The sequence below is a fragment of the Terrapene carolina genome, unplaced genomic scaffold (assembly GCF_002925995.2).
Source record: "Terrapene carolina triunguis isolate 2854851 unplaced genomic scaffold, T_m_triunguis-2.0 Scaffold232, whole genome shotgun sequence".
NCBI lineage: Eukaryota > Metazoa > Chordata > Testudines > Emydidae > Terrapene > Terrapene triunguis.
In genome coordinates this window covers 643,275-657,947 of record NW_020664583.1, presented here as the reverse complement: position 1 = coordinate 657,947, position 14,673 = coordinate 643,275, and the positions used below count along the sequence as shown (strand labels likewise).

The 14,673-nt window shown below is 41.0% G+C and overlaps 1 protein-coding gene across 1 annotated transcript in view; it reads left to right on the top strand.

Moving 5' to 3' along the window:
- Positions 1 to 14,673, top strand: part of KIAA1257 (KIAA1257 ortholog) — a 75,025-nt gene that overhangs the window by 18,355 nt on the left and 41,997 nt on the right. Inside the window, exons 7-8 of the mRNA XM_029912571.1 lie at positions 8,981 to 9,017; positions 13,655 to 13,836. Coding sequence (XP_029768431.1) covers positions 8,981 to 9,017; positions 13,655 to 13,836 — 219 coding nt within the window. The remainder of the gene's footprint in view (positions 1 to 8,980; positions 9,018 to 13,654; positions 13,837 to 14,673) is intronic.

Sequence of the window (14,673 nt, the reverse complement as noted above, 5' to 3'; positions counted from 1 at the left end):
ACACTGGTATTTATACCTATGCTATGGGGGATGGCGGGGGGTGCAGTGTATGTACTCTACACACTGCCATGTAGAGTGTACAGTGTAAGAAATACCTTAAGTGTATGCCTACATCACAATTAAAAACCCGTGGATGGCCCATGCCAGCTGGGCTAAGGGGCTGTTTAGTTGCAGTGTAGATGTTTGGGCTCGGGCTGGAGCCTGGGCTCTAGGACCCTCTGAGGTGGGAGCAGAGCCGGCTCCAGGCACCAGCAGGTACTTGGGGCAGCCAACGGAAAGGGGTGGCAAGTCCGGCTCTTCGGCGGCGGGTCCCTCGGTCCCTCTCGGAGGGAAGGACCTGCCGCTGAATTGCTGCCGAAGAATGAAGCGGCAGCGGTAGAGCTGCCGCCGAAGTGCCGCCGATCGCGGGTTCCCCTCCCCCTCCCCAGCGTGGGGCAGCAAAAACGCTGGAGCCGGCCCTGGGTGGGAGGTCCCTGAACATCTTCATTGCAATTAAACAGTCCCTTAGCCCAAGTCGTGGGAGCCCAAGTCAGCTGGCACAGGCGAGATGTGGGTGTCTAACTGCAGTGTAGACATACCCTAAGTGTAGGTTGCAACTCAACTGATTTTGTGCTGTATATACAGAATAAAAAATATCACAAATCTCTGTAGAGATGGAGAACTTCAAAAACAAGGTTGTGTTGCCCATGCAAGCAAAATGCTCTGATTTTATTTCAAATGGTGTTTTGTGTGAGAGGGCCAGCATCTTTAACAATGAAATGATTGTCCCTGTATTTAAAAAAATAGTACCTTGCTTTGAATATGCCAGTGTTCCAAATGTTCTAGTACATTGCTTTGAGCTGTTGGAAATCAAACATTTGTTACGTAACCTTGAGCTACTTTTATAGTAAGTTTTGATAAGCTGTTATTTGTGTTTAATCTCTTGTTGCAACTTCTCTAATGCTTCTTGGTTTGCTGTCTGCTCTCTTTTAACAATTCTGAGTTCCTGCTTGGTAGACTAAATAGGCACTTCCTAACCATTTACAGTGTATTTTGGCTTGGCAGTATTCAATTTTCATATTTTTATAATTGACAGATATTTATATTTATTTTTAAGCATTTTTTTTCTATTTTGATCTATTTAAATTTTCACAGTTGCAGGAAGTTATGAACTCGATGAACTCGAGTAATATCCAGCATACATACTCTGACAGTTTTTTAAAAGATATATGACTTAAAAGAGTTTTTAAAAAGTTGAAAGTACAAAGTAGTTTACCTCTCAAACAAATTCAACTTTTAGTACCGATTGATCTACGTAGAAATCTTCTTTATGCAGGCATAAATTACTTTTCTGATTGTTAGGCACAAACATGCATGTTTTCAGGATCAGACTTGAACAGTTCACAGAAGTTCTTTAATCTCCCATGTGCATTTTAGCAGAATAGAAATTAAATGGCATCATTGGCACTCATATGAATTCATAGAGACTGTTAGCTTTGTGTCTCAAGGGTTTTCTAACCAGTATTTCAGTAGTGGGAGGAAGTCTGCAGTTAATGCACTCCACTGACTCTCCAGAGCTGTGTGAGAATACTTCTCAAAATAAATTTGATGACTGAAAAATGAAACCCCAACGAGAATAAAGTGAATTAACTTAGATAATTTTTTCACATCCTAGCTCATAGAGCCGAAAAGTGATTAAAAAAAACCAAACCCTAGCATATATCATTGCTCTTTTCCATATATATATATAAGGGTTATCATTCACTCTGCAATAAGGCTGTATTAATCTTTCATTATTAAACTATATGAAACTCTGCTCCATTTTGAATATGGAAATGAGTTCATTTTTAAACATTTTTTATGTATATCCATGAAATTTACAAAAACAGGAAACAAAACATTTTGCTATATCTGCATGGACATTAATGATTAAAAACTGAGTTTCATTGCAAAACTTTGTGCTGAAGTCACATGACTGGCTGAACCATACCCCTATGATACGCAGTGAGCTGTTCCACTTGTAGGCTGATTCTTGGAGTAACAGACCTGAGCTTTGTAATGCCAGAGCTTCCCAAATCGCAACAGTTAAGTTTGATCAGTTTTCACAGCATGATTTGATCTTTTATAAGTGTAGACACTGCTTGGGATGAAGGAGGCAAGTCCCTTCCCAATTTCTTACTGTCCTGTTTCTGTCCCCTTTAATCTATCAGAGAGAGTGATTCTTTTTGACTCCTGCTCCACCATCCCCAAATATACTAAACTGATACTTAGGTATGGTTGCAGCACTGTGCCAGCAGTCTTTGTGTAGATAGGCAGGAGCTTGAGGGGTTTTCTTTGTTTTTTTTTTTCTTTTTTGTTATTGGATAAAAATTCCACTTCAGTTAAATGGGGCAAAATCATGTTCTCATTGAAGTCAATGGGAGTTCTGTCTTTGACTCAACAGGACCAGCTTTTGACCATAATGTCTGTAAAGCCCCCTGAAACCTTTTGGTGGAAGGTGCTAAGTAAATACAAAATATAGCGCATATGCCATTAACACCTGGACTGTTACAGCCTCTAGGTGGCAAAACTTAGTATCTTTGCAGGTCACCTTTAAAATGTTTGACAGGGTAGAGAGTAATCCAGGAAAGTAGGGGGTTAGACCCAGTTTATACACTGACTGAGAGAGATGCTACTGAGGGGACTGTGCCACATAATGTTTATTAACTGTTTGGTGTGATAAATGTACAGGATGCTGTACAGAGCAGGACATTGACCTTGCGGGGGGAGGGGCGGGAGTCACATGACATGCATCAGTGAAGGCGATGATGATGATGGGGAACCAGCCTGGTGACCCAGGGCTTTATACTGGAAAAGGGGAAAAGACTTTAAAAGGTAGCCCAGAAAGGGGCTTGGAACAGGGCCTAGAGAGTGAACTGAAGAAAAGCCCCAAAAGGTAGTGAAACCTTTTTGGTTTTTTTTACCTCTGTAGGGGTTAAGTTTTGTTTGTAACTTGGGGCAGCCACAGCATCTCCCTTCTTGAGTTTCTCCTAACTTCATGTGTAAAAAAAGTTGGCATTGAAATAAATTAAATTAATTTTAAAATCCTCTTTAATTAGGTCATGACAAGCTGCCAACACCCTCTGTGCTTATTGAGATGAACATATGGAATTTAAAAAGTCAATATGTGCCATCACCACCACCAAAGCTTTTTGCTGCCCTGGTCACATCTGGAAAAGAATGTATCTTTCCTGAAAGGAAACTTCCCTCTTGCCTCATTTTATGCCATGCACAGCCTCTGTATCCAGGGAGAATAATAGCCACAGTACAGTTGGATGCTGTATTTCTTCTCTTAAATTGATTCCAGAAAAACTCTCCAGCGGTGCTGTAAACGGTGGGCCTGGGCTTACTATTATATAGTGTTATTGCTCAGCCCCTGCCTGAGGCCCTGACCGCCTGACTCACTGTGTTTATTTCTGCCCTCACAAAGGCCGCAGAGGAAGACTCCCGCGGCCAAACTAATTCCCCATAAGACATCTTTCCGAGTTTCGTGAGGCGGTGTAGTTCCCTGCCGCCCTGGAGAGAGACGAGCCCCGGCTAACCTCTCTACACGCCTACAGATGGGCCCACCTCTTATATGCCTTTTCTGCCTGCAGTGGGGAGATCAGGTTTTGTTTCCAATATATCCACCAATAAATCCCAAATGGCCTCTGTGGACTCCACACCATTAGTCCTTTCCTTTATTCCCAACACCTGAAGGTTCCTATTCTTATTAGTGGTGGTTTCTAGGGTTCCAAGTGTAAAAGTATAATTAGGCAGGCCAAAAAAAGAATTTGAAGAGCAACTAACAAAAGACACAAAACTAACAGCAAACTTTAAGTACATCAGAAGAAGGAAGCCTGCTAAACAATGGGTGGGGCCACTACTGAGATGCTAAAGGAGCACTCAAGGAAGACAAGGCCATTGCAGAGAAACTGAATGAATTTTGTGCATCAGTCTTCACTACAGAGGATGTGAGGGAGATTCCCACATCTGAACCATTCTTTGTAGCTGACAAATCTGAGGAACTGTCCCAGATTGAGGTGTCAGAAGAGGAGGTTTTGGAACAAACTGATAAACAGTAATAAAGCACCTGGACTAGGTAGTATTCACCCAAGAGTTCTGAAGGAACTCCAATATGAAACTGCAGAACTACTAACTGTGGTGTGTAACCTAGTGTTTAAATCAGCCTCTGTACCAGATGACTGGTGGATAGCTAATGTAATGCTGATTTTTTTAAAAAATGCTCCAGAGGTGATCCTGGCAATTACAGGCCAATAAACCGATCATCAATACCAGGCAAATTGGTTGAAACTATAGCAAAGAACAAAATTATCAGATACATAGATGAACGTAATATGTTGGGGAAGAGTCAGCATGGTTTTTGTATAGGGAAATCATGCCTTACCAATCTACTAGAATTCTTTCAGGGGAGGTCAGCAAACGTGGACAAAAGTGATCCAATAGATTTAGTGTACTTGGACTTTCAAAAACCTTTGACAAGATCCCTCACTAAAGGCTCTTAAGCAAAGTAAGGAGTCATGGAACAAGAGGGAAGGTCCTCTCATGGATCGGTAACTGGTTAAAAGCTAGGAAAAAAAGAGTGGGAATAAACTATCAGTTTTCACAGTGGTATGAGAGGTAAATAGCAGGATCCCTCAAATATCTGTACTGGGACCAGTGCTGTTCAACATATTCACAAATGATCTGGAAAAGGGGGTAACAGTGAAGTGGCAAAGTTTGCAGATGATCCAAAATTACTCAAGATCGTTATGTCCAAAGCTGACTGCAAAGAGTTACAAAGGGATCTGACAAAACTAGGTGATTGGGCAACGAAATAGCAGATGAAATACAATGTTGATAAATGCAAAGTAATGCAAGTTGGAAAAAAATCCCAACTATACATACAAAATGATGGGGTCTAAATAAGCTGTTATCACTCAAGAAAAAGATATTGGGGTCATCATGGATAGTTCCCTGAAAACATCTGCTCAGCTTGCAGCAACAGTCAAAAAAGCTATGTAATGTTAGGAGACATTAGGGAAGGGATAGGCAATATGATAAAATATCATAATGCCACTCTATAAAGCTCTGATACGCCCACACCTTTAATACTGCATTAAGTTCTGGTCACCCAGTCTCAAAAAATATATTTTGGAATTGCAAAAAGTTCAGAGAAGAGCAACAAAAGTTATTAGGGGTGTGGAACAGCTTCCATACAAGAAGAGATGAAAAGGATTGGGACTGTTCATCTTGGAAAGAGGCAACTGAGGGGGATATGATAGAGGTCTATAAAATCATGCATGGTATGAAGAAAGTGAAAAAAGAAACGTTATTTCCTCTTTCACATAACACACAAACCAGGGGTCACCCAATGAAATTAATAGGCAGCAGGTTTAAAACAAATATAAGAAAATACTTCCTCACACAACACACAGTCAACCCGTGGAACAAATATCCAGAGAAGGTTGTGAAGGCCAAAAGTATAACTGGGTTAAAAAAAGAATTAGCTAAGTTCCTGGGAGGCTAGGTCCATCAATGGCTGTTAGATAAGCTGGTCTGGGACACAGCCCCATGCTCTGGTGTCCCTAAGTCTCTGACTGCCAGAAGCTAGGACTGGGTGACAGTGGCTGGATCATTCGATAAATTGCCCTGTTCTGTCCATTCCCTCTGAAGCATCTGTCACTGACCACTGTCGGAAGACAGAATGCTGGGCTACATGGACAATTGGGCTGACCCAGTGTGGCCGTTTTTATGTTCTTATGTTTCAAGCTCTTTTCAAAGCAGTTCATTTTCTTTCATTGAGGCAGATAAAACTACTATCTTATTACTTGCAATGTTCAGATTTAATTGTTGTGATGGTTTCCCAGTGTGATAGTTTACTTCTAACCCCTCACATGAGCTTTGTCAATGGAGATTTTGTAGCTCAAAGGCAAGTGTTCTGACAATCTCTCTTCCAATACTTAACATCAGTACTTAGTAACAATGACACCTTACATTTCTATAACATCTTCTATCCAAGCATCCCAAAGAGCTTTACATTTTTATGCTTGTCATTTACTTCCACTGCTCTGTTACTGATTTTTTAAAAAAGCAATAATCAAGGCTTCCTATTACAATACCTCTAGTTTTGTACACCCAGCCTATTAAACATCAGAAATAAATGAAGTGTGTGTGTCTGGAGGGGTGGTTTTTGCGTGTGTGAGTATTTTTGTCCTGACTTTATAACCCCAAATGTGGATGTATGGGGCTCTTAGGGGAAGATTGGTTCCACAGTGAATCCATGCAGTGGACTATTACTATTTATTATGTAGTGCCATAGCTATGCATAGCTTCCACATTCACAACTCTGGCCCTGATTCATTAGCCACTGCATGGATGCTTCTCCAATTCAGTTATCCCTCATAGAGTGGCTGCAGAACTGGGACCACTGAGATTTACATTTCCGAGAGAAGAAGGGAACGGTGGGAAGATTTAATGGCAAGGATAAACTAAAGATTCTTCATGTCCCAAAGAATTAGCTGCTTTGGAGCTGCCTGTCTGGACCTCTAGACAAGCAGCTTGCTTCACTGTGTTTGCAGTTAATATTCAGCTAGAATAGGAGAGGAGGGGAACCTGCCATGTTTTAAAACTGTCAGGGCCATACTCTGCCCTCAGTTATTAGTGTAGCTTCATTGACTTCAGGGTTTTACAGGTATAATAGAAGGCAGAATGTGACCTGTAGCTTTTATATTGTGAAAATGGGGACCGGCTGATAACAACAAACAAAAGTGAGCAGTGAAATTATTTTTAGGGTGATTGAAGAATCCTAAAAAAAAAAAAAAAAAGGATACAGACAGCCCTGGTATTTATAGACAGAGCCATCTACAAACATAGTAAATAGGGCATATGCATACATTTACCTAATAGCAATTATTATTTAATAGTTAAGTTTTGTGCCAGTGTTTTGAAAGAATTAGCTATCGGCTTTTCTTTTGTATTAATATTCTTTGATAGCCCACCTAAGTAACTGTATAATACTAAGTTAAACCATGAGCCATATCTCTTACTGCTGATGTAATAAATTCTAAAAGTTATAGGAATTTAAACATGCTCTGTGATGCTGAAGATGTTTCTCAGCTTTGTTTTTGTCCCATTAATCAGGTAACTTGATATTATTTTGGATGCTTAAATCACACTTTAATTGTGTAATTGATGCTTTTGAATCTGAGGCAAACTACATGATGAAAGAGAATTCTCCCAGGAGAGGTAATAAATCAGGTGGATTATGGCTTCAGAATTCCATAGGATTAGGTATGCTTTAAAAAGAAAAAAGTAAACTGTTTCTCTACTAGGTGCTTTTTTTAGCCAACCAAAATGTCTGAGGTAGAGTTGTTTGCAATTATGCAAAAATCTCTACGTTTGTGCAAGGTTAACTGAGATTTTAATATACAAACTTCACACTTGTATAATACCTTCTATTCAAGGATATCAAAGGACTTCACAGCCATTGAGTTAACCTTATGAATCCCCATGAGATAGATGGGGAAACTGAGGCAGAGAGCGAGATTAAACAACTTGCTGAAGTTACACGGAAAGTCTGTTGCAGAGCTAGGAATCGAAAGTATATCTATAGACACCCAATGCTATGCTTTTCTTAATCATGCCAATCAAAAAAAATCAGATTTATTGTTCCTGTAGCAAGTTTTCCCTTTAAAGACTAATGTGGACAAAAATTGTGATTTTGTTCCTTTCTTCAGTTACCTCCATGAATCTCCGCTGTGTTTATATGTCAGTAATCTGGGAGGTTTTTTTAATCCTAGATTCATTTCAGTGAGACCTGCATGTATTCACGTTCTATCATATCCCTAGCATTTTGAGGACTGATCTATACATGAAGAATGGCCATAATAGCCCTCTGGCTCACAGTCAATTTATTCCTGTAATATTTATACATTTTTGGGGAAATGTTTGTCTAGACTATTTCACATTAATTAGAGGCAAGTTTGAATTCCCCCTCCCCCCCCAAATGTGGTAGTTTCTCTTTAAAAGTATATTTCATATAAGTCATTAGCAGATTTTCAAAGCTTCTTGCATTGCAGAGCTGATAACCAGATTGTTGTCTTGCTTTAGAAAGCCAGTTTATTTCAATGAACAGTTTCACAGCCAGTTGAAGGTGTAGTCACACTAGACATTTGCCTCCCTTTCATGAGAATTAAATGGAAATCTAGCATGTTACTGTCATGATTATTCTGTAGACTGTTTTCAAGCAACAATGTATGATGTTCCAGTATTGGTTCACTGGTAATGATCCCAGTAAGTCACCCTTCCTTTAGTCTTTTTGGCTGCTACAGCTTTTGTACAGCATAATTATTATTTGACTGACATGGATATAAATTCAATTTTACTTAGTCGTTATATCAGATTTTGAAAAACTTCATGCAGCCAGTCATATTTCATGAATTTTATCACTCTTCTTCTGAATGTCATAAGCTATTGTTCTTTGATGACTAATAATGCAGGATAAATCCATACCAATAAATCATATGGCTCCCTGTTAAACTTCTGAGAGCCTTAAGGCCACTGTATTTTGTGGCTTACCATTGGCTGTGCCTGTGTGTGAAAGATACAGAACTGACACAAAGCAACTGTACACAGACCTATGCATTAGTAAGCAGAAGTGTATATGTGAGATCTGTTTCATGCTATTGGTATTATATGGCGCCCCAGGAGAATCATGAACAGGGGATGAATTACACTTTTTATTAATTCATTTATTTTAATAGCTCATATTAACTCCTAAGAACTTCACAAAATATCATAAAAACTAACAATATTTAAATGTAAGCTTCTTCCATCATACCTAGGCCTCTCTGGCATGAAACCAACCTACCCACTGGTACTAAAATCTTCCTATTATGTACCCACCCACTGTCCAAATGCTCAGCAACATTTTTTTGCTTAGCTTTGTTCATGTATAATGTCCCTGTGTTTGAAATTTTAGGCTCCCATCCTGAAATGAGCTCCATGTGGTTTGCTAGGTAAGAGATTAAAGTCCAGCATCTTCATGGGAGCATTCTTGGAAATGCTTCCAGTTTCACAGCAGGGCCAGTTAGGTAGGCAGAACTGCTGGGTCTCTGTGTGGATGAGACAATGGTGTTCAGAGCATTAGGAACTGGGGAACCTTTTGGGAGAGGAGGAACCTATACAGGAAGAATGGGCTCCACCTAAACCAAAATGGAAACAGATTGCGGGCATGTAAAATTAAGAAGGTCGTAGAGGAGTTTTTAAACTAAGAGCTGGGGAAAAGTCAACATGGTTCGGATAGACACATCCCTCAGGGGAAGATTTATTAAAGAGCATGCTCTATTCTAGTAAAGAAGAGAGGATAGAAGTTGATACAGTACAGGTAGGAGCTGAGAGAAACAGTCAAATGAAAAGAGTCCCATTCAGTTTCATCACATGAAGGCAGACAGCTAAATATTGACAAATTTTGTAAGGCTAGTATACAAACATAAAAAAATCTAAATGCTAAGATGGGTGAACTTGAGTGTCCGGTATTAAATGAGAATATTGATATAATAGGTGTCACAGAAACTTGGTAGAATGATGATACTCAATGGGACACAGTAATACCAGGGTACTAAATATATAGGAACATGGCTAATGTGTAAGAATTTTCTTGCCACACGGCCTGAGGAGAGGTGACTGTGCTGGTAAAAGGGGTAGAGCTAGCCCCAAACTACCTGGCATGCATATTGCAATCATCCACAAGTGCAGATTTGTATATTTGTTAGGGAAGCTTACCTGCCCTGGCACAAAATCTACTCACCCACCATAGATGTGTCAGGGATGAGTAGAATTTTCCAAGGCTGAGCATGTGCAAAGTGATGATACCTGTGAACAATTGGTGCTGTTGAAAGCAGAGAACCCTACAGTGTGTTGAGCTGTCCTGATGTGTGAAATCCTGCCAAACGTTGGAAGGATTCTTTACGAAATAGACTATGCAATATCTCTGTTTCTTCTTGGATATCAGGTTGTTATGTACGTGCGGAAGGCTAAGCCCTGAGATACTGAAAAGTGTAGCATGATTTTGTTGTTTTTCATGTTCTGTTATCTCTGTCAACTATCTCCTGGATTGCTTCCTCCATATTGGGTAGAGAGGAAAAGGCAGAACTTCAGAATACATTTGTTGTCAAAGAATTAACTGTACTCAATGTATTATTAGCCATCATTCAAAGATTTGCTATGAAAATGTGGCTTAGAAATCATTGGACTAGGTATGTGCCTACAATTAAACATATGGTTAAATTTCTTGAGTCTACTGCCATATTCAGAGTAGACATTGGGTTTTGCAACATATCCTTGGAGAGAATCTATATTAATAAACATGGAATTTGTGCAAGCTCCCGCCCCTTCCTCCTGTAACTGTAAAATAATTGCTATCTGCGTTTTTCAAATAATTGCTACATAGCAGATTGAAACTTTCCAGCAAAGTATTTAATAAGAAAATTATCTTAGTAAAAATCATGTGAAATTTATTCTGGAGCATATATTCTGGATATACTATATATATTCTGGATATACTCATGTATATCATGTTATGAGAGATGAGCATTGAATGTAGCATTAATGTAGCATTTAAATTATATATTAAGCACTAAATAGAGGGGGGGAAAGGAGGAAGGTTATTGCATTTTGCCTTTGTCCAGGAGTTTCACTTGCTAAATGCCATTAGCAAAATAGATGTTCTTGGAGGCATTGTTGTCTAATAATTAGAGAAAGGGATTGAGAGCTTGGATTCCTGAATTCTGTTTCTGATTTTGCCATTGACGAGTAAATATGACTTTAGGCAGGTGTCCTTACTTCAGTCTGACCATCTGTGTAATGGGTATAGACCATCTATATAATGGGTATAGTACCATTTACTACCTCTCAAGGGTGTTAGTTAAGCTTCATGGTGTTTGTAAAGCATCCAAGGATGGAAGGTGCCCTGTAAAGGCAAACTATTACTATTTCTCAACCTGCCAAGGCCTAAATATGGGGTGCAGTGTATGACAAAGATCCAAAATCAGGGCCACAGTCTTCCATTGAGGAGACTTAATGTTTTGGGATTCATCTGTTTGGTGTAAATGATTCTTTCAATAACCTCCACTTAATTATTCTTGTTTTCTGATGTAAAAGTGAGGGGACACTAAATGTGTGTTTAAGGTGGGTAACTTTGGGAGTAAAATGAGTGACAGATGAGAGGTATTGCTAATAAGTTTGGGCTGATAGTTAATTAACACAGGGCTGTCTAGAGGTCCCTGCTGCACCTTTCCTTTGGGAAAAGATTTAGCTCTGATTATGAACCTAAAAGACTAGAAATCTGGAGAGAATAGCTTTTGGTTTGCATCTTTAATTATTGAGGTATATATCAAGTGTGAGCTGTGGTATAGTATAGCAACAATATGATTACTACTACTACTTTGCACATATAGAGTCGTTCATTTTGAGGATCTTCAAGGCAGGGCGGGTGCAAGGATGTTTCGCGCCCTAGGCGAAACTTCCACCTTGCGGCCCCCCCCCCCGCCCGAGCCCTGTGGCAGCTTTCCGCCCCACCCCACGGCAGTTCTCCACCCCCCCTCCGCCCTGAGGCGCCCCCTCACAGCAGCTCCCCACCTCCCCCGCGGCCGCTCCCGGTCCCAGTTCACCTCTGCTCCGCCTCCTCCCCGAGCACGCCGTCGCCGCTCTACTTCGCTCGCCTCCCAGGCTTGCGGCGCCAATCAGCTGTTTGGCGCCGCAAGCCTGGGAGGGAGAGAAGCAGAGTGGGGCGGCGTGCTCAGGGGAGGAGGCGGAGCAGAGGTGAGCTGGGGCAGGGAGTTCCCCTGTGTGCTGCCCCCCCTCCCTTAATTGCTGCAGGCAGCCCTCCCCGCACCTCCCTGCCCCAGCTCCCTCTGCCTAAATGCTGCCACTGCCCGGGGCGGCCGAAGTTCCGGCCACCGCGGTCACCGCCGCCGAATAACCCGAAATGCCGCCCCCCAAATGCTAGCGCCCTAAGCGACCGCTTAGGTCGCCTAATGGGTTGCACCGGCCCTGCTTCAAGGGCAAAGTAACATGAAGGGGGGAGGGATAGCTCAGTGGTTTGCGCATTGGCTTGCTAAACCCAGGGTTGTGAGTTCAATCCTTGAGGGGGCCATCTAGGGATCTGGGCAAAATCAGTACTTGGTCCTGCTAGTGAAGGCAGGGGGCTAGACTTGATGACCTTTCAAGGTCCCTTCCAGTTCTAGGAGATAGGATATCTCCTTTAATTTAAATTTATTTATTTAAGGTATTGTATCAGATACTAGGAGGAAGTTTGCTGATGTGTCTGTCCAGGTACTTATATGGTCCTCATCACCGTAGTAACCTATGGTGACCTGTCTGCTTTGATCAGCTTTTCATTCATTTTCTGTCTGTTGAACTCTTTAAGGCTTGGGGTTTTATTTGAAACGCATGCTGGGCCATCTGGCCTTTCCATACTAAGTGATAGTTTTCATCAGTACCAGCTGCTAAGGGTGGAGAAGTATATCTGTGCTCTCACACCTTTTCTTAGCATTTTCTCAAGTTTGGGGACAATACACAAACTCACTTTATGTCTCTCATTGCACTGTTTGATAAACATTTAGATTAATGGCTTCAGCCTGCATCCCGTATGAAAAAAAAGTCCTGTTGACTCCATTGGACCTACTAGTGGATTGGGTCCTTCCTATGTGGACCATTAAGACCTTTATGAAATATAAACTAAGTATGGTCCCTTTTTTTCCGCAGTGGCCAAAATTCAGCTCTTGTAATAGACATTTCAGGCAATCCCCTCAATTATATAGAGGTGCAGATCTCTGCATTCAGTGCTCCATATCAACTACAGTGAAGGGAGACTTGTTTTGCTCAAATGTAGCATTGCATGTTGGAACCTGTAGTCACTGCAATCACACTGTATTAAAAGCTGGGGACCTCTGTGATCTGCTCCATTTAGTGAAAATGAGTGCAACCCTCTGGTTCAATGCCGTCTCCACACACAGAGGTTGCCATCAATTTTTGGGGGGTAAGGGTGGGCATGCTTGCTCCCAACCACTGTGTTTGATCTTCATGCTCTGTCTCTTGGAACTTGTCCCAAGTATGCCAACATGAAGTGCTGCAGGCCCAGGCCAATCCTTTGAAGTGTCATGGTAACCAGTGCCTAGGAATCTGGGCACATCTTCTGACTGGTTGCAAGTGACTTAGTGTGGAGGTACAGTATGAAAATGGCTGACAAGCTCTGTTCCACTTGTCACTAATTTGAATCTGGTATGGGATCATTACAAAGCCAACGTCAAGGCCATTCCACAAAGTGATTATCCTCTGATATACTGAGCCCAATTTTCAAACTTAAGTGCCTAAATAAGATGTTCAAGCCAGCATTTGGATAAATAAATTAGCACTTGAGATGGGCACGTTAGCATCATGCACTATCATAAGTCCACGTATGTGCCAATGCAGACTCGGATGCAAGGTTTGAGCATTCTATCATTTTGGAGACCTCCTTTGAAAATTGGTCCCACTCTCACTATCAGGGAAGATAAGCCATTTTAAAAAACATTGAAGTGTAATTTATACAAATATTTCTCCAAATATAACAGTATCTTTTTTTCTTTTCTTTATTTCTTGTACACATTTCAAGTCGTTTTAGTGTTTCGGGAAGTATCCTTTCTAACAGAGACAAAATCCTGAATGAGGGCAATTATTTGAAGCAGAATACAATTGCTGGCTTTTCAGATTATGTGATTCCAAAAAAGCCAGAGAAAACGAAGTTCAGCTTGGAAAATGCAGCAGACCACACAGACAAAAAAGATCCAAAAGGTAGTAAGTTTTTGAATAATATCTAAAATCAGATTTTAAAAGATAAATGGAACATGAAATTCTGTCTGTGTAATAGGTTTGCACAGATGTATTTGTCGTGTAGGCACAGGGCTAGGAATTGTGGGCTCAGCGTTCTGGTCCCAACTCTCCCAGAAATTTCCTGTGTGACCTTCAGCAAGCCACTTAACTTTTCTGTCTCAGTTTCCTCATCTTGCAGCTGTAAAACGAGGATGCTGATGATACTTTCCACGTGGGGTGTTGTGAGGATTAATTAATTAATTGACTCCCTTCTCAAACTTCAACTGTTATGGTAATGTACATTATAGCAGTGTCTAGAAATACAAGTAGTAATGTTGGCACTAGAGTAATCATACTCATTCTGAAATTAGGCAATCGGCTTTTGTCATTCCATGTCTGCTACACTCTCTTTGGCCACCAGAGGCCACAGGGTGTAGTCCTCTACCCTACCAATGCTGTTGAACAGGGCACCATGCCCTGCTGTGATATTTTTTCTTCTCATTCTTGGCTGATGTCATTGTTTGCATGTCTATGTATGGCCAAAGAGTGGGCAGTAAAAGATGCCATAAGGGACACTTCAGGATCTGTTGATGCATTCAAGGTATGTAACATGCTGATCCTGTTGACAGCTGATGCGGCATCATGGCATATAGCAGTACACATCTCCCATAATACATATAGTCCAAGGGACTGAATTAATTTAGTCTCACAACACCCCTTTGAGATAAGCAAATACCATTGTTCCTATTGTATTAATTAGGAAACTGGTGTACAGAGAGCTCAAGTGATTGTCCTACAATTATAGAGGACGTATTTGGCCAA